The sequence below is a fragment of the Dermacentor albipictus genome, unplaced genomic scaffold (assembly GCF_038994185.2).
Source record: "Dermacentor albipictus isolate Rhodes 1998 colony unplaced genomic scaffold, USDA_Dalb.pri_finalv2 scaffold_12, whole genome shotgun sequence".
NCBI classification, from domain to species: domain Eukaryota; kingdom Metazoa; phylum Arthropoda; class Arachnida; order Ixodida; family Ixodidae; genus Dermacentor; species Dermacentor albipictus.
In genome coordinates, this window is record NW_027225566.1 from 12365566 (window position 1) to 12392494 (window position 26929).

At 46.6% G+C, this 26929-nt stretch overlaps 2 protein-coding genes across 6 annotated transcripts in view; one reads left to right on the forward strand and one right to left on the reverse strand.

Moving 5' to 3' along the window:
* LOC139051492 (adipocyte enhancer-binding protein 1-like) overlaps window positions 1-26929 on the forward strand; it is a 297433-nt gene that overhangs the window by 65284 nt on the left and 205220 nt on the right. For all 3 annotated transcript variants that reach the window (XM_070528468.1, XM_070528466.1, XM_070528467.1), the window contains exon 4: window positions 10124-10306. In XM_070528468.1, coding sequence (XP_070384569.1) covers window positions 10124-10306 — 183 coding nt within the window. The remainder of the gene's footprint in view (window positions 1-10123; window positions 10307-26929) is intronic.
* On the reverse strand, window positions 16099-20547 carry LOC139051483 (uncharacterized). Of its 3 annotated transcripts, none has more exons than XM_070528460.1 (3): window positions 18932-20547; window positions 17638-17866; window positions 16101-16818 (listed from the first exon to the last, which is right to left on the reverse strand). In XM_070528460.1, exons 1-3 carry the CDS (start codon window positions 20253-20255, stop codon window positions 16281-16283), a joined length of 2091 nt encoding a protein of 696 aa, XP_070384561.1. In that variant the 5' UTR covers window positions 20256-20547; the 3' UTR covers window positions 16101-16280. The 3 variants fall into 3 exon arrangements, with proteins under 3 accessions (XP_070384559.1, XP_070384561.1, XP_070384560.1); XM_070528459.1 differs by having other exon boundaries at window positions 16102-16821; XM_070528458.1 differs by having other exon boundaries at window positions 16099-17866.

Consider the following 26929-nt stretch of genomic DNA (forward strand, 5'->3'; position numbering starts at 1 on the left):
TCCGGTATGTTTTTGTCCATAGGCAACCAGCTCGAGACTCAAATAGCGAGGCACCACCCTTTGTGCTAGCACAGATGTATCAAAACCAGCCGGCGCTCGCAATCTCGGAGGTCAAGCGCAGCATACCCCAGCTACATGCAACTGTATTGCGTATGCACAGCGTTTGCTTTGTGCACGACAGGGCTTGAGGGCGCACTCGTGCTCATATGCTGCAGTTTGACCGTGCTACAAGGTGTAGACTGACTTTGTCCTGCACCACCTTGACGGACACTTAGCAACCACATACAAGTTGCACATATTTAAGCGCTGTCAATAACTCAATACGAAGCTATTTCTACCTAGAAGTCTATCCAGGAGCGAGCAAGAGTGAGTCCATTCTGGTAAGCATACGTGTCGTTTTACTTTAAGTTTCGCATCGTTCGCGGCTAGTTTGCTGTTCAAAATAGTCGAAATTATGGAAATCCAACAGCTACAACAACGATAAGCAAGGTGGCCAAAGTTTAATGCCTACGCGAGCTAACACGACGGAGCGCGGGCAGCCGATAGTCGGCTTTTCCTAGAAGTACGTAATTCTTCCGGATATTCTAAAACAGTTCTTCACTCACTTCAGCCCGCTTATGAAACATCGTCAATAATGTAGACAGTAACAGTAGGAAAAAGCGGACTGCTCCAAACACCCTGATTGTTTGATTTCAGCTATCGGCCATTAGCAGGCGCATATAGGAATCATGCATATCAAAACTGATGGCAGCCACCAGTGGCTTTGAATAAAGGGGCTTTAGCTTCGAAGCAGCCGAGGAAAAGGCCTCGTTTGAAAAGAGGGTGTTTCAGAAATAGGTAACCTCGCGCTGGGCGTGTGATCTCCAGACGCCAGGCAAGACTGCAAAATTTGGCTGAAAAGTTCCCAGCAGCCTATTCTATCCGCGGATTGCATTTTCTCACCAAGCTCGAGGAGTAGCTCAGGGTCCCTTTAAGTTCATTTTAGTAGTTATAAGTAACATTCACGTAGCTTTTTGTTGAATCGTCGCAAATATTTTATGGTGTATTTGTACAAGTGAGTCACGCCTTAAGAGCATACGCAGTTATGCAACACTGCAATCGGGCGTGTCCCACGCATCATCGTCATAAACCTATTTACATCCGCTGAAGTACGAAGGCCTCCCCCAACGATCTCTAATTACCCCTGCCTTCTTCCAGGTGATTTCTTGTAACACCTACAGTTTCTTTTTTTTTTCAATTTCATCCGACTACTTGGCCATCTGGCGCCCTCGGCTGCGCTTCCATTGGTACCCATTCTGTAATACTTATTTTGCGACCGGTCCTTGGCGTTATGCATTACATGGCAAGCCCAGCGCGATCTTTTCTTCATATTAGCTAGAATGTGGGCTATCCCCGTTTTCCCTCTAACCCGCATCGCTGTATTCCTGTATTTTAGCGTTAAGGCTGTTTAACATGCTGCGACGGTAACAACAAAAATCGGCTCAGTCGCACGCGTCGCAATGGAATATTTAGAGTGCCCATTTCACACGATTGCCATTTCAACAATGCGAATGGTGCGATGCTCAGAGTGGATTACTTCCAGGTTTCATGGCACACGCTGCAGAATTTTTAATTGTAATGAATACAACGTTCATATTATAATATTGTAGACTTTTCTTGATTAGGAGCAAATAATATGCGTGTTTTGTAATTTAACAACGTGTTGAAGTTAATATTTATTTTGGAATGCGCAACGGCGGTTTCCGAAGTGCAGTGCGATGACACACGGTGCACGTATACAGCTGTTCGCAGCTGCTTCTTCAGAGGAGTGTGTTGTCTCATCTCCCTTCTATGACCCTTTCGTTCTGCCTACGCTACAACGATATACTAGATGACCTATGAAGAACTTCATATCGCTACCCTCACCGCATATGCATTATTCGGAATTCGACTGCCACGAAGTCGTCGTGTCAGCCCAACAAGATCGTCGTGCTACCCGTGCTCAGCATCAGCTTCCGCAGAAATTATGTATATATATTGCTCGTGATTTCGCATATACGGTGCCTCCTCTTAGCCATATTCTTGCACCAAACGCAACAACAAACGCAAGCCTGAAAGCCCGCGTCTGCCCCTGAACGAAGCCGCAATGCCTTGTTACTGAACGTGGAATGGTGAAGTTCAACCTTAGCGATAGCCTGGTTCGTCCATCGCGATGCGTGTGCTGTGATTATATATATATATATATATATATATATATATATATATATATATATATATATATATATATATATATATATATATATATATATATATTGTAATGAAGAAGAAGAGCACAAGAACAAAGCCAGCCAGTTCGTCTCTTCCATGCATGCTGTGCAACCAGTGGGCCATCCGGATCGTCAGTGCTTGGCACGAGTGTGAGCCGTTCGGGCAAACAGCTGTTCCTGCTCTGCGTCACCTGCCTCCTCGGTTACGAAGAGACGTTACCCTCAGAACTGTTCAGTGCACCCATTACAATTGGTGGAAGGTGCGGGGTACTCAAGAACATCTACACCCTGGAACTCCGGTCTCGGACTCTGCCTCCCGTCATGCCTCACTCTCCCCAGCCGACGTCGCCGCCACCCCCCGTTGCATGCGCCATGCTCTGGCACTGTCCCGCAACGCCATCCCGCGGTTTTCAGCGGTACGGATCAGCAGGACGTCAATGACTGGTTGGCTACGTACGAACGGGTGAGCGTGCACAATCGATGGGATGATACCGCCAAGTTAAATGCCGTCATATTCTACCTTGCGGGAGTGGCTCACCTGTGGTTTAAAAATCACGAAGCCGACTTTCAGTCCTGGTCCGCGTTCAAGAACAGTTTCGCTGCAGTTTTCGGTCGCCCTGTGGTCCACAAGTTGCGCGCCGAGCAGCGGTTACGAGAGCGAGCACAACAACCCGGTGAAACATTCACCTGTTATATTGAAGAAGTTCTCAACCTATGCAAACGTGTGGATGCGTCTATGCCCGAAAATGACAAATTGAAGCACATTTTGAAGGGCATCGCCGATGACATTTTCCAAATGTTGATCGCCAAGAGCCCGCGCACCGTAGCAGAGCTCATAAACTTGCGCCAAAGTTACGACGAGTTGAGGAGGCAGCGCGAGTTGACTAGGCGCCCCTCAGTGGCTGACGAGGCCCTCTCTTCCATGACGGCCTTCTCCGATCGCTCCTCCTTGCTCGCACAAATCCAAGCTTTCGTGCGGGAGGAAGTTGCACGTCAGCTTTCTCTGCTACCCTTGGCTGAGCTACAGCAGCCGCTGCCGCAACAGACTCCTACACAGCTCGCTCCTACGCTCCGGCGGGTTGTTGAAGACCAAGTTGCTGAGGCTCTACCAATGCATCAGCAGTACACCGCCGCCGCGCCACTTACTTACGCATCTGTCGCTGCGCAGCCCCCTCGTCAACCACTCGTTGCGCTACATCCTCGGCCGCCACCACCCGTTCATAGCCCCGTTCATCGACTTGCTCCTGCCTTTACTAAACCTTGGCGCACGCAAGACAACAGGCCCATATGTTATGCCTGTGGTATTCCCGGCCATGTTGCACGACTCCGCCGCCACCGCATGCTGCACTCTGATGAGTTTGTGCAGTCGCCTCCCTACGCCAACGTCCAGCCTTTCCACGACACGTATTTTAGTCGGCAGTCGAACAGGCCACCAGCCGAGCGTCCGGTCCTTACACGTCGTTCACCTTCACCGCGTCGCCGCTCGTTGTCCCCCATGCGTCGGCGCCCTTCACCCACGCAAGAGCAAAAATAAGCGCCGCAGTTCAGGAGGCAAGAACTGCGTCACAATCCATCTGTACAAGTCCTCCATTGTCGCCTTCGAACTTTGTCGATCTTACTGTTGATGGCGTCCCTACCATTGCGCTAATTGATACTGGAGCAGCCATGTATGTCCTAAACAAACGCCTCTCTGACGCTTTATGAAAAGTTACGACGCCACTTTCTGGGTTTTCTCTCCGCAGAGTAAGCGCCCAGCCAGTGCAGCCTTCAGGAGCATGCACAGCTAGAGTTGTTATTCAGGGCGTTCTCTATATTGTGTAGTTTTTGTGGTTCTGCAATCCTGTTCTCATGACGTTATACTTGGGTGGGACTTTCTTTCGCGAAATAACGCCGGCATCAATTGTGCACGTGCTGAAGTCGAATTATCGCCTCTGTGTAACGTGCCCCTCGTCGGCGCCACTTCTCTTCCCGCTAAGCTAATTCTACGAGAAGACATCGCCATACCGCCGCACTCGTCTGCCGTTGTTCCCGTCTTCTGTGGCGCTGTCTCTGAAGGCGCTGTCCTCTTCACTCCTTCAGAACTCTTCATGACCTCTTCAGGACTTTTCATATATATAGTCATATCATAAGAAGCCAACAAACATTGACACCAAGGACAACATAGGGGAAATTACGTGTGCTTAATAAATGAAATAAAGAAACGATAAAGTAATGGAAATTAAAGTGGATGAAAAAACAACTTGCCGTAGGTGGGAACCGAACCCACAACCTTCGCATTTCGCGTGCGATGCTCTACCAATTGAGCTACCGCGGCGTCGTTTTCTTATCTACTTTCTGGGATATTTATGTGTCCTAGTAGAACCCCGGGAGTGTTAGCCAGCGCCACCACTCACAGACCTTGGCGGCGGACGTGGAACGTATTTTTTGCCGCAGGCTTCACGAGTACGTGATCTTTTAGGGTCAAGGCAACTGGTCAATAAACCCACATATGCTACCTGAAGGCATCAATGTTGCCGTATTCGAGACCCTCGTTATTTAATGAACGAGAAGAAAGGGGCATATCTACACACACACACACACACACACATATATATATATATATATATATATATATATATATATATATATATATATATATATATATATATATATATATATATCCCCTTCTCTCGTCTGCACAATTCTACAGACACAAAAGCCGACACGCTTCTCGTCCACTTTTTTCTCCTGTGTCTCTAACTTCTAACAAGAAGACCATATCAATACGCGCTATCTATAATGCAGGATCGTAGGACCGCGGCAGGCGCACTTGCCGTAGAGTTTTCAGCTTTCTGCTCAGCCTCGCCCGCTACTCACAGTTAGCCTGTTTTGTGGAAATAAATATTACTATTATAATAAGAATGTTATTAGATATTATAGTTTATTCACTGTAATTTATAACAATCGTCCAGATTTCTTAACCTACTCATGCATTTAACTTGTATTAGATTAACATTGTTACGATATGCTTGTGGAAGTCATTTCAAACTAGATTGCTCAGCCAGAGAAAGTACAAATGAAAGCCTCACCGTTTATTCTTATCTGGTATTCCAAAACAGATTATATTTGCAGAATGGTATGCCCGCTTGCATATCCTGCGATGCAATGCTCAAAGCTTGAAATATTTATTCCTTTTCTTGCTGCGAAAGGGTGCTTCAATCTCGTTAGCAAGCTACTATTCATTTCGAAAGTGTTAAACAATGACTATATCTCAAAGCTTATCTATGTAATTTTGTTCCATGAATACAATTAGGTTTTCTTTCTCCCTCTCATTAACAGTCATGGAATGAAACCGTTGAATTTCATGAGTATCAGGATGGAAACATTCTGGAGCTTCTCCTGAGCATTTGTACTCATCCTATAGTGTGAATGTTTATATCAAGTAGCAATGATATATGCCTTTTTTTAAATATGTTGCAACAAACTAATCTGTTGAACTTTATTTTCAAATGTACAAGATGTGGCCATGCAGTAAGGACCACGTTAATAAGCAAAAAAAGCTGCAGGTTCAGTGCACGTCTTGGAATCTGCGAAGTTTTTGTCAAATGGTGAATTAAACGCTGTTAAAGCAACAGCGATATATACAATTGGTATAATTTTCAACAATCCAACATGTCATTTCGCGCTACGTTTGTTTATGCAACACATAGGTCACAACCTTAATGTCATGTAATGATGATGTTTACTGTTCACAAGCTATACCAAAATGCAAATGACAGTTAATGTACATGCACACTGCGAGACATCAACACAGTAACGTTTCTTGAAGAAGGGATGGTGCGAGGTGTATGCAGATGACTGAATGACATTTGCTTATGCACTTATTTATTTATATACCTCGCAGGCTGCACGGTTGGTGTATTAGGTGAGGGGGATTAAAAAAAGGAGTTACAAGAGGAAGAAGGGCAAAACATTAGGAAAAAGAAACAGCAAAAAGAACGCAGCACCAGTACAATGCACCAACTAGCCCAACAACGTGTTTTACTGGCATAACCTAATCCAGTACTTAACAAATATTAACAGAAAAAATTACCGCCCATGCAACCCGCTCATATGGTAAACCAGCAAAGCTGATATGTGCCGCCCCGCTGTTTATCACTGGGTTAATTGCGATGTTTGTTAAAGTCTTTCTCAATTATTGGTTATACCTGTGTTTCTTAATGAGGTCACGCGCACGTTTGGCTTGAGTTTATCGCATTGTTTATTACAAATGCCACACATCGCGCTTCGCAAGATCACCATCATGGAGGGTGCAATGAGTGGTTCATTGTGTTAATCCAGCGGGTCCATCAAAGTCTTTCTGAATTATGTTATGCATTTGTGTTTCGTATTGTGTTAATCATAGCATTTATGACTCGGATATGCTTTGTAGTTACCATGTGACACACGGGGGCTGCACATTTCCTTGAATTAAATATAGGGGCATATTTGTACCTATCGCAAAGTAGGAGAGAGACTGCTGCAACGCGCGCTCTGCTACGAGAGAGAAACGACATCGCTATCGGTATAGCCAATGGCCCAGCACAATTTTGCTTCGAGATAATGGCGACATCATGACCTTCTCTTAACCCTGTCCCCCTCTGTGTCCCTTCCCTGCAATCATACGTATATGAACATATATGTTTCAAATGCATAAGCATTTCTATGTCTATTCAACAAGAAATTTCTCCGTCCGTCATGTAAGACGAATGCAATGGCTCACACCTCCCTAAACGATTGCTCATACCCCCACACTAGGGTTTTTGTGATCACACAATTAGTGTTTCGCCTAGGCATATACAGCTCCACTGTAAAAAGAATGAACACTTTTCTGCTAGAGACCAAGACGATCATGAAACGGAGTAACAAATGAAAGTTTATTGAACATGCCGAATAAAAGCTGGTTGACAAGCAATAAATCAAAGTTACACAAAAAGGAAAATAAAAAACTGATTTGTGTCCATACAGATGCCAAGAGGAAACGCATCCATCTTTGAAAGTGTAACAGAGGCCGTGCTGACACAAGATTCTTCGTGTGTCCGTATCTACAGCTTCCATAATTTATGTTGGCAGCCGATCTCCACAGAATGCTAGCTTCTTCCTCTACTATGCACTCTCAACATCTGAGCGTGCATTGTAGAGGAAGAAGCTAGCATTCGGCGTAGATGTGCTGCCTAGAGATATTATGAAAGCTGTAGATCTAAAAACGCTGGGAGAATCTTGTCAGCAGGATCTCCGTTAGAAATGCATGCATTTCCTGTCAGCAAACAAACTATAATTTTTGCTTCTCCTTTCTGTGTTTTTGGTTTATTGCTTCTGAGCCAGCATTTACTCGGTGTGTACATTAAACTTTCGGTTATTAGATCATCTCGTTTTTCTTGTTCATCCTATGTGTTATTTGGTGCTGTTTTCAGCCAGGCTATTTATTTTTTTAGACTGCAACAAGTGACTTTATTAGTCTTTATAATGGTACTGTGTACCTTACATAATTTTTCATTTGCGCAACTTTGGAAGAGCGTACAGTGTGAAGCAGCAAGAACAGGGCTTAAATAAAAGGTTTATTGTGAAAATGCAGCAATCTCTAAAGGATACCAGAAAGCAATACAGCAAGAAAGTTTAATAAACCTTAGCACTTGATGAAACCATGCATAATAAAAAACAGGAAAGAGAGAAAATACAAATACGTATACATGTCCAGGCAAAAAATACATTGTGACCACCATCTGCGCATGCGGCTAGCTTTCAAGAAACTAGTTTTTTTTTTTCAATGGCATTGAACTGGAAGAGTGTGCTTGTATAAGCAAGTAAGCAAGATGTTAATCAGTCTGTCTATCGGAATAAGAAAATTGTTTCTTGAAAGGCGCTGGCATGCACGATTGGCGATTTCATTGATTTTTTGATGCACTTGGAATTCTTATGTATTTTCTTTCTGAAGCGTTTTCATTTAAGTTTGGCTGCATCAAGCACCAATTTTTATCTAGCCTTCTAAGATATCTTTTTTTTTTGGCAAACTGTATAAATCGCCGCATTTTTACAATGAACCTTAGTTGGAAGTTAGCCCTCATGCGTCTCTAGTGTCATCCTGTTGATACTGCTTCATGCTGTGCACCCTTGCAACATATTGGAGTGTGTACGTGTGTGCGTGCACGCGCGTAGATTTTGATGCAAAATCGGGGCTTGGGCGGGGGTATCGTTCTTGTCCTGTACAGCCTCATGAATTCATTAACTATAGTGCAACAGCAATACAATGGGCAATAACGAAGTGACGACACAGAGTACTTCGTCCTAGTCAGTTGTCTATCCATTGCGCTTTAGTTAATAATGAATACACACCAACTCCTCCAGTTTTAGCTTCCTAGGCTCAAAAGCTTTGCTTGTGTCCTCGAATATCTGCATGACTACGTACCCAGTAATCTAATCTTTGGCCATGTGCTTGCAAGTCGCGTGTCAATCTCCTGATTTTCCTGACAATCTTGTTTGATGTACTGGCCCAGACAGTTTCTGGTGAACCCATGCAGGCCTGCAGGATTCAATGATTCAAAGATTCACAGGAAGGAATGCAACTGGCTAGATTCACTGCACAGTTTCGATTTGCTTTTCTTTAACATGTCTTCTACAGTTTCATCTCCACAAGAACAGGCTGTTTGCCTGCTTTTTCGCATTGTTGCAAGAGTTTTACATGAAGGTGCAGGAGGGCACGTTTTCACTGTGCCACTATAGCAAGCGAGTAGTTTACTTAATTTACTAACCGTAGAGGTAATTACCATTCAGAGCAAATCCTAATACACGTGCAGTAAGGATACAAACTGCGCAACACATTCAATGTTTGTTGGTTTCTGCGCAAGAAAAAAAGTTCTCCATAGAAGAGATGCAACTTAACGTGCATGAAATATTCGAAAACAAATTATCGACACTGCTTATTCAAGCGACGGAGTTAATGCTAACGTAGAAAATCCATTATGATTCTTCTTCATGAAGAAGAAAATAAAGCTGGCTTTTTCTTTTTGGCATCAGTAGTGCTGACGTCTGGTCACTACCGCCTACACGTTTGATATGTCAAATTTAATAATTGAGCTAAGATAACCTTTCAAAACCGAGAAGAAAATGAAACTGAACGGCACCGCGATCAGCACAACGTTGAAACTTTGGGTATTTTGCTGTCTTGTGATTTGACCTTGCCGAGGTTGAAATTATGTAAGCTGCTCCGTACGCATGATATTTGTACGCTGCTAAAGAAAATAAAATTGTGACGACCCCAAAAGGCCATGTCGTCTGGTGGGTATCGAACATCTCGCTGTATTGACAATCCGCAAATGTGTACGAATCAAACGTGAAAATCCACTTCATTTGCTGCGTAGCGCGTCAACGAACGCATAGAAATGGGAAAATGGAATCTGCGGTACGAGTTTTTTTTTTATTCTCTCCATGCGGACGTACGAATTCCGCATTCACATTGCACAGTGCACATGCTGAGCGAGAGACCATTTCCGAAAGCAAACCGGCAAAATACCTCGCCGCGCAATTCCGACGGAAAATCGCAGCGATCGCTGTGGCAGTGCGACTGTGCGACCAACCGGTAGGTCGCAGCCAAAAATTGGGGTGTCGGTACGGCGACTGCGATTTCCGTCACAAACGACGGAAATCGCACTTTCGGTCGGACTAAAATCGCATCATGTGAAACAGGCTTTACGCGCAGCACTTTTCATGTGTGGTCCTTAATTCTCAAGTTTCTTTGCTAACGTTCAAGTGTCTGCTCCAAGTGTTAGTACCGGTTAAATACCAGTGATTGTACACTTTTCTTTCTCTTCCTCATATGAAAGTCCAAACCGACAGGTTCTGTCTCATGCGACCTTTTGCAGGTGCAGCCGACCTTGGGTGCATTAGAAAAGCACGCCTATGCGCACCGAGGTATCCTGCAGTCGTTCCTAACCGTCCCATGCTGTTCCAACGTTACGAAGATGCGCACGCTATGGCCACAAACCAGGAATGCGCTAATGGACTTCGTGCTCCAGCCCAGGGAAGGCGTCCGAGGATACGTCAAGGTATACCAGTTACAGCATCACGTTTGGTAAAGCCTAAGGAAGTCGGCCCATTGCTTTGTATAACAAAAGCACAGTTTGGACCATTTCCCAACAAGAAGAGAGCCAAATGTAAAAAAAAAAATCACCGGTGATTACGGCGCTCCCTGATGAAACGTTTGAATGCAGCTGCTCTACATGTGGTTTCCTTTCAGGATGAATTGGCTGGCGCGGGCAATAAGTGCCGTGCGGCACATTGCAAATGGAGGAAAGTGTGGAGCTACTGCCTCTCAAATTGGGAGATCGTGAGAGGCGGTGCGTAGGTGACGCGTGAGCGCGGTTCCCATCAGCCGCTGCAGAAAGGTCTCTGCTCACGCGGGGCTTTGCTTCCATATATGGTATCGGTGGACACGCTCGCCGCATGCCATCGGTAAACAGACGCTGGTGCGCTAGTCTGCCGATATCTTGTAGCGGTCGTCGCCGTGAAGCCTGTCTTGCATAGCCCTGCACTTTTCTTCTTACGCTTTTTCTCAAGGTTCCCCTACGCCCTCCTTCTCCATTTATCTCTTCGCGCTCCTTCGCTATCGCCACCTTTCATACCCCGCTACGCTCTGCGCTCGCTGTTTCATCATTCGCTGTGCTCGTTAGCTTATTTAGGCCGAGGGGCATCGCCAACGCGAAACACAGGAACGGGTGCCTAAGAGCTCTAAAACAGAGAGGGTAACCGGAGGATGTCTCCGGCTCACTATCCTCGACCAGTGGACGGAAATCGTTATGGAATGTCATTGAATGTGTGGAATGGAAATCTACGAAACAAGGAGGTCGAAGTACAATGCTGGAATCATCTGAGTGCATTGCTTCAGAGCAAGATATAGTTTACCTAAATGTACTTCCTTTTCTTACTCCAATAGGTATCCTATACTATAATGCGTATATTTCTTCAATATTTAACCAAACGGAACAGAACATACTTGCGATACATAGCAAGAATATGTATGTCTAGCCTCGAACACATAGCGGCCATATCCTTAAGGAATACCTTGTAGGTGACTTGTGTCTTGCATGCGTCAGCGCAATTATTCACAAAAGCTGTAAAGGTTTCGCAAACAAACATGTCGCTTTTATAGATAGTACGTACGAAAGCGGATTGTAAGTTTGTTAGGGTATTTGTTTCTTTTTGTTTCCCTCAGAATCAAATTCTTTACCATGATATGCCGTGGAATCGAAACACCTAAACAGCTGCGCTCGGAATTCGCATAGGGAGTATCATATACGTGCATGAAATTTTTGGGGAGGAAAGACGTAGATTGTTGGCTTGCATCCGTATGATAAATATGACGCTGAGCAAGCATCAGTACGAAAGTAAGCCTGCTTTGACACTGCCTTTGACACTGTTATTTAGTCAAGTGAAGATGATTTCAACAAATTTATGAAAAACGTGGGCCAGCTAGAGGCGCGATGGTTCAGGAAGCATTTGTTTTTGCTGATGGAAGCAGTTTCCGGGTCCGTTTTACCAGTGGAGCTGTTTAAGCTTTAGTTCCGCCATGGAGCTATACCAGAAAAGTCAGCCCAGCTGTGCACCGCCGAGTGTTGCCTAGAAACCACTTGCGAGAGCACTGAGCCACGTAAGCGCATTGCACCCCACGCGCGTAGGGCGGAGTCGTGATGTCACAGGTGAGTAGAAGTGCGGAACAGCCGGCGCGACGACACACATCCCGCCTCCTCTAATCCGTGCGTACGTGCTGCTGCCATGAAAAGACCTTAGAAAGTCGGATGCCTGAAGAGTAACGGCTTACCAGGAAGTGCGCCATACTGCCAAGCGAGAAGCGATGCGTCACCACCGAGTTGATCCTGAACACCGCGCCAAAGCTGCGGCTAAGAAGAGGCGACGCCGAGTCGATAACCCCGATTTTCCCTCCAGGGAACCCGAGAATCGGCGCCTGAGCGCTCGACATTGCCGAGAAAGCGATCCCGGCCGGTGACTGCTCGAAAACGTCCAGCGTCAAACCCGCCAACACAACAACTTAGCGAAACCTAGCATAGCCTCGAAAAACCGAGAACCAACTTAGCCAAGCCTACCATAACATCGCACAATCTGGAAACGACTTAGCGAAGTCTACCAACAACTTAGCAAAACCTAGCATAACCTCGCAGAACCTGCAAACAACTTAGGCAAGCCACGTAAAAGCTAGGTGATCACAAGCCCCGCTGTTAACCACAGCCATGCTCCACTAGTTCAAGCTGCGCAAGCTTTTTTGCTGCATTCTTCAGGCTCGCATAGCAATGGTTAGGTCAGGGAGACTTCAGAAACCTTCTTATCCCTCTATGTTGCGTTCCATCAGCTTTCTTGCGCCAGGAAGCTGCTCAAGTGCGCATTCAATTGACGCTGGAGCCTCGACGTGATTTGTTCACTTCCTATACAGCCCTTTGCATTAATGAGGAGTGTTGCACAAAATTGTGCAGTTATGAATAAGCGCAATAGTACAGGTGGTTTCCGTGTTCCAAGAGATTAGACAGCAAGGACGATATGATGTAAAACTATTCCAATATGTTTTTATTCTAATCTCATGAGGTCAAATTTACGTAACGCCCAACGCAAGCATGGGGCGGTGACCCGCAGGGTTGCCTTAACAGCACAATGAAACGCTCTTCTTGTTCATAGGAAGTCACTTTTGTTCGCTTTCAAAACGAATAACATTGTCTAAACACAGCGGTTTTTCCTGTCTAATTAGCTGACAAGAGGCGAGGAGCACGCTCAAGTAGAGAGGGCTTCGATAGGCTCAAGGCAGCAAAAAGTAGATAACCGGATGAACAGGGTGGTGACAGCGTCTGCGATTGGCGCGCTTCCCCCTAGGTACCTCGCGGTCGCTGGTCTAAAATTGCGATGGCATGCTACTGAAGCTAAAAAATTCCGCTAGAAGGGATCGCATGCAAGGCATATCTGGCAGAGCGATGCGGTATGCGTGTCGAAAGGGCTCGATAACGTTGTACGACCTCACAAAAATATTTATTATGCAGAATTACATTAAATCCATCATCACCGGCAGGTGCGAGTAGCGATCGCTGCGACATCGGCGGGCAGCCATCCTCTATTCCTTCCGGAACGGGACATTCTCTGGCTATTCAGACAAAAATTCAGTTTCGTTCGGCGTATTAATACATCTTTAACGCCTACACGTCCCTTTGACGCGGCGTGGTTTCGCTGTGTTGTGACGTCGCGTGCCAGAGAGGCGAAACGGGCGCAGTCCGAAAACTTTTGACCAATAGCAGAGTGCAAATGCATCGAATGACAATAGCAATAGGAAAGGTGTCGAATGAGGAATAATTACTTTTTGTTTGGTTTAATCACGCACAAGCAGTGTGTACACGTCACATCGAATGGGAGCTATCGCGTTTTTTGTGACGTCGCGTGACAGACAGGCGAAGATTGGGCTGGCTGAAAATTTTTTTGACCAATAGTGGTGATTGCAAAAATGAAACAACAGTTTGGAATAGCTTTACGTTATAGGCGACCCTAGTCAATCTGTGGCTGAAGGTGGGCCTGTAATCGACTGTGTGCTCCTGCGTCAGTGAAAGCTCCACATTAAGGGAAAGATTGCTCATAATAACTTGTACATGCGTTGTCAAGATGCTGATGGATAAAAGCAACCTAATGGCGGAAAAATTTATGTCACACTTGTTATTAGTCGAACACAATCATCAGAATACCACGCATTCATGAGCATCCATCGTTGCTTGAGACATCGTTAAAAAATCTTAGACGTTGAAAAGATGACTAGCCAAACAGACAGTAGCTTCTGTGCCTTCACTGCTGCTCTGATTTAAAAACTATAATGCCCAGTAAATAAAGCGGCACATTTGGGTCGTTTGATTGAGGAATCGCTAAGAGCACTGGATTCTAGTTTGGACGATTCCTCCGGTCAAAGTTGGATTGTTTTATACTGCCAAGTCAACCGAAAATTGTCAAATCTGAGCAATAGTTAAAGTTCATTGGTAATTTCAGATGGTGCATATCCTTGCTAGTAGAAGTATTTCAACGAAAATGTTTAACAATGTGTTGAAAAATTGTTCATTACTTTGATCGATTGATTTAGGCCCAGTTAGGGGATAAATTGAAGTACGAGGGCGAACCAGAAAGTACTTGCCCTTATTTTTTTATGAAAATTGCTGTTGTAAATGTGAATTTACACCAGCGGTGGCCCTTTCTTGGACCGGCCAGGCCTTATTTGTCGGCAGCGCCACGGCACGGCGCTCCTGTCAGTTGTAGAAGGCGGTTGTGGTTCACATGTCCACGGCGTACAAGGAATTTCGTGTGATTCGTTTTGTGTGGAGGAAGGGATGCAGGCCCAGGGAAATCCGTAGGGAAATACAGCCCACGTGTAGCGAAAGGTATCTCGCTTTGAGAAGTGTGAGGTGGGGGTGTTGTGAGTTCGCAAAAGGACGCCAAGACTTGCGTGCCAATGAGCGTTCCGGAGGCTGCGTGTGTTCCTCAGTGACGATGTTTCCCGCCTGGACGCAATGCTGAAGGCGGATCGGCTTGTGCACATTAGGGAAATGTCGTGTGGGAGTGCTTACAACATCGTTCACGGCTACTAAGGGTACCGGAAGGTTTCCTGCTGTTGGGTGTCTAAGCAGTTGTGTGACATAGTGAAAAGCAAGCGATTGACTGCTTCACTGAATCATCTGCAACGGTATGCCGATGAGGGTGAAAGTTTCCTTAGCCGAATAGTTAGTGGCCAGGAAACGTGGATACTGCATTTCGCGCCGTAACCTAAGCAGAAGAGCCGTGTGCGGAAGCACCCGGGTTCACCTGTAGAAAAAAAATTATCTCTTCCGAGTGTCAATCAGCTGTTAATTTAGGGAAAATTTACACAAACTTTCCGTAGAGTGAAATAAGTTTTCTGTGAATGCCCTATGACATAAACGTAATAAGCGTGTTCAAGGAAAAGCAGAAATTTTCGGTTCTTCTTGATCTCTAGCCCATAAATCGAGTCAAACTAAAATATAGCCGCTTTAAATTATTGTAACGCCATAAAAACTAATATATAAAATTTTAGAGTTTTTTTCTTTTCGTAGACACAGTGCTTTGCCTATAACATGCACGACACGCTGCTTGCGGTACTGCTTTGATGCCGCGTCCCACAATCAAGATGGCTCCTGTTCGAGTGAAGGCATGTCGGCACTGCTCCGTTTCTGTTCTAGATAATAGTAAGAAGTGAGTGGTTTTCTTTTAAAATAAATTGCAAACAGTGCACGACGTATTCTTTTGTCCATTATTCACCGCGTGCTCATTGCATAGAACAGGACTACAATGTAGCCCGCAAAAAAATTTAGGAGGACAGTGACAAAATTTAGCAACTACGTGCTCAAACATTTCAACGTAGGGTGCGGTTTGTGAGGTAACGTGGAATATGGGTAATAATATTTACATTTAGTTTCTTGTTATACCACACGTAAGGGCTAGCCAGCGGGCTTTACAAATGTGTTATTGCCTGTCCCTGCCTCTTCGTAATGCATTTGTTTTTGCTGTGGCTGCGAGAAAAAGCATGTCAACTATCAAAAAACTCACTCAGCGAAGTTAGCTATTAGCTACGATAAACGTTTAGTTTTTAATGTCTCCGCAAAGTGCGACATTCTGTTCTGTGTTGCAATATTTTATTTGTTTTGATGCTGGCATATGAACCCGCCGCATATGGGGGCACATGGTATGCAGTATTGATTCAGTTGCTTCGTTACTTGTGGTTCGAGTGTTTTAGTAGCTTACCATCGTGTAACATAGCAGCGGCAGCGTAGCTGCCGTCATGTAGGAAGGGAGACGTTGACGACCCAGTGGTTAGCCCAGAACAAACGCACAGGTGTTTAATGCACGTATATATAAAGCGAAAGGGGAAAGGGAAAAGGAGGAGTGAACATAGACAAAAAGAACTTGGCGCCTGCGCATTGACAGCGCGCACATGACGCGGCGGTTTGATACCATATTTACAACATTTCTTCCCTCTTAAAAACGCTGCACGGGTTTGCGGGATCTTGTGGAGCGTCGAACAGGTTGCATGGGTACTTGGTCTGCCCCGGATGCCACGAGTGGTGGAACAGGTATCTGGTGGTCCAGGTCTCGAAACGCTTCTTGGGGTGAAGATTCTCCCGCGTCTTCGGGGCTCGCGGATGGCTCTTGGCAGAGTGGCGGTGCGCTCTGAGTACGGTCTCTGCTGATCAAGCCTGGGTCGGTTCCTGGTGGTTCATCTGGAGACAATTCAGTGCGGGTGCGCACTTGGTCGATGTGACGCCGCACGATTGCTTGAGGAGTCTCCACTGTGATCATCCGTCCTCCCGATGTCGCTGTTACCCGTCCTGGTATCCATTTACCATTTGACCCGTAGTTGCGGACATGTACACTACAGTCCGTTGGAGGCAACCACTCGTCGTTTTCCTTTTTAGAATTAGACACAGTCGCCGCAGGGAAGCAGGTGTCCAGGCGCGATCGTATCTGGTACCCCAGCAGCATTTCCGATGGCGACTTTCCGGTTTTCTGGGGAGTCCTTCTGTAATTAAGCAAAAAACGTGTAAGATTATGCTCCAGCTTTCCGCGTCGCATCTTCCGGAGACCATCCTTGATTGTCCGTACTGCCCTCTCCGCCGCTCCGTTTGATTGCGGGTGATAGGGTGCGGTCCTTAGGTGTGTAATGTTGTTCCTGTCAGCAAACGTTGCAAATTCCTGGCTGGTGAACTGAGTTCCATTGTCGGATACGAGGGTTCTTGGTACCCCGAAATGGCTAAATATATCCCCTAGGCAGTCAATGGTGGTTGTCGAAGTAGCCTGGTTCAGCGGCACTGCTTCTATCCACTTAGTGTGGGAATCTACTACCACGAGAACCATTTTACCTTCTATTGGTCCTGCAAAGTCGGCGTGAACCCGCGACCATCTCTCCTGCGTTTGAGGCCAACTTAACGGCGGGGCCGCTGGTGGCATAGGCAAATTGGCAATGCAGTTCTCGCATTGAGCTGCCGTGCGCTCTACTTCGCGGTCTATTCCTGGCCACCAAAACAAGGACCGCGCAACTGTTTTCATTGCCGAGGACCCCTGATGCGTTTCATGCAATAATTGTAGCAAGCGCTTACGCGCTGCGACAGGTATGACGACACGGTGTCCCCAATAGACGAGATCGTGTGCCAGAGATAGCTCCAACTTGCGATCAGCAAAGGGAGCCAAGGAAGGGTCAAGTCGTTCTTCGCCTTTCGGCCACCCGTGTAACACGTTTTGCTTTACGCGAGCTAAGGTTGAGTCATTGGCGGTCAGCTCCTTCAGCTCACGTGATGTGACTATCCCTTCATCCAGACTTTTCAAACAAAATACGTACTCTTCAGGGTCAGGTTCCGTGACGAGATCGGAGCCCTGCAGAGGCAGTCTGCTCAGTGCATCCGCATTCAGTAGCAGCCTTCCCGGAGCATATTCGAGCTTGTAACGGTAGCCTCCCAGGTAGAGGGCCCAGCGTTGGATGCGAGCTGCAGCCATGGCAGGCGTCTGGCGGTCGGGCCTCAGCAGTCCTAGAAGTGGCTGGTGGTCGCTAACGAGGACGAACTCTCGACCTAAAAGGTAATCCCGGAACTTAGTCACCCCAAAAACAAGTGCCAGTGCTTCTCGTTCTAATTGAGAATAATTTCTTTCGGCTTTTGTCAGGGTTCGGGAACGGAACCCGACTGGTCTGTTGGTGCTTCCAATTTTGTGAAAAAGAACAGCGCCTATACCACGAGCGGATGCGTCACATTCCAACTTCAGTTTCCGCGATGGATCAAAATGCACAAGTACCTCGGCGTCCTTAAGATGCTGCTTTGCCTTCCGAAATGCAGATTCCTGTGATAACTTCCACTGCTAGCGTGCGTTTTTTTCTAGCAACTGGTACAATGGGAACAGTGTATCGGACATATTCGGCAAAAACTTTGAATAGAACGAGATCATACCAAGGAACGAACGCAGCTCACTTAGGTTTTGGGGACTAGGGGCATTCATGATAGCATCTACATTTTTCTCAGTTGGGTGAATGCCGGTACGATCAATACGATGCCCAAGATAAGAGACAGATGGCTGGCTAAATTTACACTTATCGTATCTGAGCTTCACACCGTGTTCTCTGAACCGTTCTAACACCATTTGCAATCGAGCTCCGCAGTCTTCAACCCTTTCCGCGACTAGAACGTCATCCAAGTAAGCCTGAACGCCAGGTAACCCAGATAGTATGGTATCAAGTTTTCTTTGGAAAATTGCGGGAGCCGAGGAAATGCCGAACGGTAGCCTATTGTAACAAAACAGGCCTTTGTGAGTGTTGATAACGCAAAGCTTCCGAGAGTCCTCGTCCAAAAGCACCTGGTTATAAGCATCCCGCAAGTCGAGCGTACTGAACAACTGGCCTCCTCCTAATGACGCAAAGATATCTTGAATTACCGGAAGTGGGTACTGCTCCGTGGCGCAAGCAGGATTTAGAGTAGCTTTAAAATCACCGCAAATTCTGACCGACCCATCTTTCTTCAGAACGGGTACAATGGGCGTCGCCCAATTCGAATGCTTGACTGGCGATATTACACCCAGCGACACTAACCGGTCAAGTTCTTGCGATACCTTGTCACGTAGAGCATATGGAATAGGTCTCGCCTTACAGAATTTGGGAACAGCGTCGCCCTTCAGCAGGAGGCTGGCTGGTGGTCCCTTGATCAACCCCAAGGTTTCTGAGAAAACGTCCTGGCATGTGTCGCAGATGGCATGGATCCTGTGACAGTCCACTTGATCCGCCGTGGCCTCGCCTTCACCCGTCACTTGTAGTACCGGAACGCCCGCTTTTTCCAGGAGCATTAGCAGATCCCGGCCGCACAGGCTTGGTCCGGGGCAGTCTAGCACTACCAGGGCACAGTTAACGGAAATATCGCGGTATTTCACACAAAGTTGAAGCTCGCCCACCACCGGTAATCTTCCATTGTAGCAGGATAGCTTCACGTGTGAAGGCTTCAAGCTTGGCCAGCATTTGTGATGTTTATCAAAAAGCTGTCGCGATATTACGCACACTGGGGAACCAGTATCTACTTCCATGGATAATTCCACGCCTCCCCAACTAAACGTACGCCTAATTGGTGGCTGAAGAGCATTCTTTCGTGCGGACGCCAACGTCCAGATGTGCGCACTATCGCTGTTGTCCTCTTCTGAAACGGCGTCTTCCACCGCCAAGGCTTTCGCGTGATGGACTCTCCGATTGCTGGGAACACCGTTACCATTGCGGCTGCGACACATTTTTGCCAAGTGACCCCTCTGACCACAAGAGTAACATAGGGCTTTAGCCCATCGACAGCTGTTGCTGTCGTGTCTAAAACTGCCACACCTTCCGCACTCCAGTCGCCCTGCGCTTTCCGTGCTTGATCTCGATGGTATCTTGCGATGCGCTTCCACTTTAAGCACAGGCGGTACGTCTACGGACATTGTCCTGGCGTCTTTTTCGGCAGTTTCAGCGGCTATTGCTATCGACTCCGCTTCCTCCAGCGTTAATTCCTTCTTTGACAGAAGTTGCTTTTGCACGGCCTTTGAACGCACGCCACAGACAATTCTGTCACGAAGTAGCCTGCTCAACGAGTCGCCAAAATTACAATTGTCTGCTATGCGCCGAATTGCAACGAAAAACTCATGAATGGATTCATTCTCCTGCTGACAGCGGTTGAAAAACTGGAAACTTTCAGCGATTTCGTTGCGTTTTGGGTCATAGTGGTCATTTAAAACCCCGACTACTTCGTCATAGCTTAGGGCATTGGGCTTTGCAGGTGCTATCCTTCCCATTAGGATTTGGATCGTCGACGTGCTAAGTGCAGCCACTAGAAGTGCCCTCTTCTTAGTAGAATCCGAAATGGCATTAGCTTCAAAATACGCTTCCACTTTGATGAGGTAAGGCTTCCACTTATCTGCGACGTCGTCGAAGTTCGGAAGCATGTAGGAGGCCATCGTGGTCAGCGGTACGGCTGTCTGCGGGTACTTAGCGTCGGGTTCTACCTTGACTGCGTGGGTGTCTTCCTGGCTCGTCGCCACTGTAACATAGCAGCGGCAGCGTAGCTGCCGTCATGTAGGAAGGGAGACGTTGACGACCCAGTGGTTAGCCGAGAACAAACGCACAGGTGTTTAATGCACGTATATATAAAGCGAAAGGGGAAAGGGAAAAGGAGGAGTGAACATAGACAAAAAGAACTTGGCGCCTGCGCATTGACAGCGCGCACATGACGCGGCGGTTTGATACCATATTTACAACACATCGGGAAATGATTTTGCCTTGCCCTTGACTAAGTACCTTCATTTTGACAATAGCGCGAACACTGTATTGCATGATTTTGTGTGCTGTCAGCCCATTTTAAAAGCACATCGTGCAAGGTTCTAGTACCCCAGCGGCGAATATATGCTGTCATGACACTCGTGGGCATGAAGAATTGTTCGCATATTGTCTGCTAGCCTAACTTCCTCACTCTAAAAAAATAACTAAATGTATAAATGGTTGACTGCAAGACTCAGAAACAAATGGTAAAATTTGCATAAAGTGAACTGCAGCAACACATTTAGTAAAAAAAAGTAAAAAGGCACCATGTGTCATTGTTTCACGTAACTAATACTTTTCTGTTAACGTAATGTGTCGACCTCTTTAAATTATCAGGGTTATTTTCTACCTGTCTCTTTCTCCTAGACATTGTTACGAAAATAGCTGACGTGTGATTTGTTTGTGACTGCGCATTTCGGGACCGTACGCCAGGGCAACTGACGGAGGCAGCGCAGAAGGGAGAGGAGGGGGTGGTTTTGACTTCGCCAAATGCGCACTTTGCGCACGCAACCTCACGCCATCTCTTGAAATTGATCTGCAGACGGCTCCTGCCTTTATGCGCGCTGGGTTCTCGCCACTATTGCATTGAACCGATAGACCGCTCGAAAATCACTTCGCTCGCTGCTGCTGCTGCGCTTACTCACACAAGCGTTTTGACAGCGAGTGGCCGCGCTCAACGGTTGTGATGTGCTCATGTTTGCTTGTGCGCGCTGACACCATGCTTTTTAATTCAGTTAGTAAGCGAATCTATCGAAGTTCATGCTGCCGATAAAACTAGTATTCTTGATTCGTATAGCTGTCTACTAATTTGCTATCGCATCGATGCTTCGGCATTCGGGTGAAAGCGCGTCTTTTTTTAGTTTGAAAACTAAAAAAGCGCATGAAACACATAGCACGATTCGGCCTATTAATATGAATTACACGCAGACTTGGACTTTACTTGAGCGACAGATTGCAACGCTCAGGTTGATAATTAAAATGATGCACTGAATATTTTCATAAGAATTCCATTGAAGCACATGCGCGAATTCCGAAATTGAGGTCAGGAAATAATCAAATAGTTGCATCACTTCTCCACTGATCGGCTTCAATTGCAAAATTTCAACATCATCATCATCAGTCCATATTATATCCACTGCAGGACGAAGGCCTCTGCCTGTGATCCCCAGTTACCCCTGTCCTGCGCGAAGCGGTTCCAACTAACACCAGCGAATTTCCTCATTTTTATCGACCCACCTTGTCTTCTGGCGTCCTCGACTCCACTTCCCTTCTCTTGGTACTCAGTCTGCAACCTTAATGATCCAACGGTTATCTAACGTGCCCATTACACGACTTGCCCAACTCCATTTTTTTTCTTTTCATGTCAATTAGAATATCAGCTACACCCGTTTTCTCTCTGATCCAAACTGCTCTCTTTCTGCCTCTTAATGTTATGCCTAGCATTATTCGTTCTGTGGCTTTTTGCGCGGTCCTTAACTTGTTCTCAAGCTTCTTTGTCAGTCTCCAAGTCACTGCACAATATGTCAGCACCGGTAAAATGCACTGATTGTACACCTTCGTTTCCAATGATATTGGTAAGCTTCCAGTCAGGAGCTGAGTATGTCTGCCGTATGCGATCCAACCCATTTTTATTGTTCTATGAATTTCCTTCTAATGATCAGGGTGTCCTGGGACTCATTGACGTAGGTAAACATACTCCTTCACAGACTGTAGAGGCTGACTAGCGATCCTGAACTCTTGCTCCCTTGCCCGGCTATTCATCATTATCTTTCTGTTGTGAATAATAATCTTCAACCCCGCTCTTGCACTCTCGCTGTTAAAGTCCTCAATCATTTGTTGTAACTCGTCTGCAGTATTGCTGAATAGAACACTGTCATCGGCAAACCGAAGGTTGCTGATATATTCGCCGTTGATCCTTACTCCTAAGCTTTCAGAATTTATTAGCTTGAATACTTCTTACAAGCACGCAGTGAATAACATTGGTGAGATTGTGTCTCCTTGTCTGAATCCTTTCTTCATAGGTACCATCCTACTTTTCTTGTGCAGTATTAAGGTAGTTGTGGAATGTCTGTATATATTTTCCAAGATATTTACTTAGGTGGTCTGTACTTCTTGATTATGTGATGCCTCTATGATTGCTGGTATCTCTACTGAAGCAAATGCCTTTTCGTAGTCTATGAAAGCTGTATAGGGAGGCTGATTGTACTTCGCGGATATCTCGATTATCTGAATAATGCCATGGATTTTACCCATTGTAGAGTATCCCGTCCTGAAGCCAGCCTGTTCCCCTGTTTGGCGAAAGTCCAGTGGTGCCCTTATATTACTGCAAATTATCTTGCTGAATGTTTTTCTATAATACTGCGAGTAAGCTAACAGGACTATAATTTTTCAATTCTTTAACGTCTCTCTTTTTTTGTGGATTAGTATCATATATGCATTTCCCCAGTTTTCTTGGACCCTTGCAGTCAAAAGACATGTCGTCTAGGGAGCCGCCAGTTTTCCAAGAACTATGTCTCCTTCAGCTTTAAATAAATCGACTGTTATTTAATCTTCTTCTCCCGTTCATCCACGTTTCATGTCTTGCAAGGGCCTTCTAACCTCGTCGTTACTTACAGGAGAAGTTTCTCTATCCTGTATCCTGTATCCTGCTTCAAATGGAGGCTTTCTGATTCTTCTGGGTACTGTACAAGTTAGTATACAATTCTTCCGCTGTTGTTACTATACCTTCAAGACTGCTGATGATATTACCCTCCTTAGCTTTCAGTGCTTACACCTTGGCTTGTCCTATGCCAAGTTTCCTTCTCACCGATTTCAGGCTGCGTCGATTTTTACGGCTTTTCAGTCTTTCTTACATTATAATTTCGAATATCCTTTATTTTCGCATTGTAAATAAGATTTGACAGTCCCGCGAATTCTATACTATATTTTGTGTTGGATACGTTCAATCTTTGTCGTTTCTTTATTAGGTCCTTTGTTACTTGGGAGAGCTTGTGTACTGGTTGTCTTGGAGCCTTGCCTCCCACTTCAATTACTGCCTCTGAAGCGAGCCTAGTTGCTGTTTCATTGATTGCCTCTATGTCATGTTCATCTCTTTGTTCTAAGGCTGCATATTTGTTTGGAAGTACCAGACTGAATTTGTCTGCTTTTACCCACACTGCTTCTAGGTTGACCTGTACCTTCTTGATCAATTTTATTCTTCAAATTGAGGCGAATCCTAGCCCTCACTAACATATTGTTACGGGGATGTTGCGAGTATGGAAATACTATATTTACAATGCACATACAGGATGAGTCAGAGTAGTTAAGATTGCTGACCACCAACAACACGCAGCAGCCAGCGTCTCCGATCGTCTTCCTCTCTCTTCTTTCATCCTTCCGTAACAGGACCCCGCATGGCGAAGCGCCGTCTCGGCGCATGGTAGGCGAAAAATTGCGAGCGAAGTATGGCTTCAGCCACGAAACTTGCATGACGTCAAGAGGCGTCTGACTTGAAGGTGCATAAAATTGTAGCGGTGGAATCTCGTAATTTACGTCGTTATCTTGGCGTAGGAATTCATAAGGCCCTGTCTTAAAAGCGAGAAGCTTCTGGGAGAGGCCAACCCGACGGCACGGTGACCAGAGTAGCACCCAAGCACCTGGCGCGAAGTTACCATCGCGACGGCAGCGGTCGTAACGCTCTTGTTGTATATGCTTCGAGTCTAATAAACGAGATCGGGCGACTTGACGTGCCATGTGAGCGCGATCGACGACTTCCCGAGTGTACTCAGTTGCAACACGTGGTACAGAAGGGAGGATGGTGTTAAACGGCAATGTAGCGCCGCCACCATACAAGAGATAAAAGGGGGAATTTCCTGTGGTGTCATGTCAGGACGAGTTATACGCGAGCGTCACGTAAGCCAGCGTGATGTCCCAGTCGCGGTGATTGTCGGAGTCGTACATCGACAGCATCTCTGTGATTGTTCGGTTGAGACGTTCCGTAAGACCGTTCGTTTGTGTGTGGTAGGCAGCGGACAGCTTGTGCTCAGTGGAACAAGAGCGGAGGAGGTCCTCGACAAACTCGACGTAAGAACGATCAGCCGCGGTCAGTAAGTAACTGTCGATGTGCACCGAGGTGGAGAATGACGTAGTGGAGGAGAAAATGGGTGATGTCTGTTGCGCAACTAGTCGCAACGCCTTTGTTATCGCGTCGGTTGTCGCGTAATCAGTAGCGACGGCGTTCCGCTTATTCCGTCTAGTCATCGTCGGAAAAGGGCCAAGCAGGTCAAGACTTACGCGAAAGAATGTTTCAGACAGAACTTTAATTGGATGGAGCCATCGGACAGGTGCCAGGAGAGGTTTCTTTCAGTGCCAACACAGTTTTCAAGTTGCGATATAACGACCCAAAGACTGGTAGAGACCCGGCCAGACGAACCGGCGTCATACGTGGTCGTATGTACGCGAAACTGCAAGGTGTCCCGCCATCGGTGCATCGTGAAGTTGTTCAAGAACGACGGATCGCAGATGACGAGGAAGGACAAGGGGCAACTCAGGGCCGTCAGGGTTGATATTGAGAGGGTAGAGGATAACAAAATGCAGCACGAACATGCGGCACGAGCCATCGGTGCGGCCAGATTGCACTCCGGCAATGATGGACTGTAAGGATGCGTTGCATTGTTCAGCGCGCATGTCGGTCATGTCAGTCAAAGCCAACGCGCAGGTCACGGGTTCATGCGCAACAGGATCGTGAGCGTCCACGGGGTGACCCGGGAGGCAGTCAGCATCCTTGCGGAGGCATCCAGTCTTGTAATGGACGCTAAATGAAAATTCATGCAGCAGCAAAGCCCAGCGACCAAGCCGTCGGGTCCCGAATGGAGGACAGCCAGCGGACTGCGTGGTGCTCTTTAACGACTGAAATCGCGCGGCCATACAAATATGGCCGGAACTTGGCGACAGCCCAAAATAAAGCCAAACACTTCCACTCGGTGATGGAGTAATTTCTCTTGGAAGGTGACAGCACGCGGCTGGCGTAAGCTATCACGCATTCGATACCATTGTGTTGGGCGAGAACAGCGCCGATGCCATGGCCGCTTGTGTCAGTGTGGACTTGGGTAGGTGCAGATGGATCAAAGTATGGGAGGCGTGGTCAGAAACCCGATGAGAGCAGCAAACGCATGAGCCTGCTCCGAGTTCCATGAGAATGGCGGGTTCTTTTTGAGAATGTTTCAAAGCACGAGCAAGGTCGGCGAAGTTTTGGACGACATGGCGAAAGTGCGAACACAGGCCGACAAAGCAGCGTACCTCAGAAGCAGAACGTGGCAGAGGGAAACTGCGTAGGGCTCGAACTTTTCCGGATCTGGTTGGACACCAGATGCGTCAACGAGGTGCCCCAACACGGTAATCTAATGGCGCCCGTACTGATATTTCGTGGAGTTCACTTGGAGTGTGGCTTTCCGAAAGACCGCAAGAAATGCGGCGAGTCGGGTAAGGTGGCTCCCAAACGTGGGAGGAAAAACAATAACGTCGTCAAGGTGACAAAGACAGCTGGTCCAATTGTAGCCTCGCAGAAGAGAGTCCATCATACGTTCCAATTTCGCAGGAGCATTGCATAGGCCAAAGGGCAGGACTTTGAACTGATGTAAGCAACCCAGCTTGATGACAGCCGTCTTTTCGCGGGCCATTTCATCAACTGAAATTTGCCAGTCGCCGGATCGAATATCGATGGACGAGAGGTATTTAGCTCCGTGCAAGCATTTCAAGGCACCATCGATGCGTGGTAGTGGGTAGTCGCCTTCTCGCGTGATCTTGTTTAAGTGGCGATAATCGACGCAAATGCACCAGGCACCATCTTTCTTTTTCACAAGGACGAAAAGTGAAGCCCAATGGCTGGCTGATGACTCGACGACCCCTCTGCGGAGCATTTCGTCCACTTCTGATTGGATGACTCGACGTTCAGCATGCGATACACGATAGGGACGCCGACGAATAGGATTCGTGGCTCCAGTGTTTATACAGTGGTTAACAAGATGTTTGGCCTAAAGGCCTGTCGCCGAAATGAAGGATGTCGCTGTATGATTCAAGCAGGAGAGGTATATCCGTGGCTTAAGAGGTGAGATCAGGAGCAATCATTTTCGCGAAGCATCTGTTAAGGAACCAGAACAGTGAGTTGCAATTGGCGGTAAGAAGCCACTCTCGGCATTCAGACTCTCAATGTCAAATTCGGAACCACTAGAAACGCTGGCCAAGAACACGCCGGCCAGAATCACTTGAGGGCACAAGCTGTATTAAGAAGCGGTAGATCGACTTTTTTATTAGGAACCGTGAGGAACGGATGCGG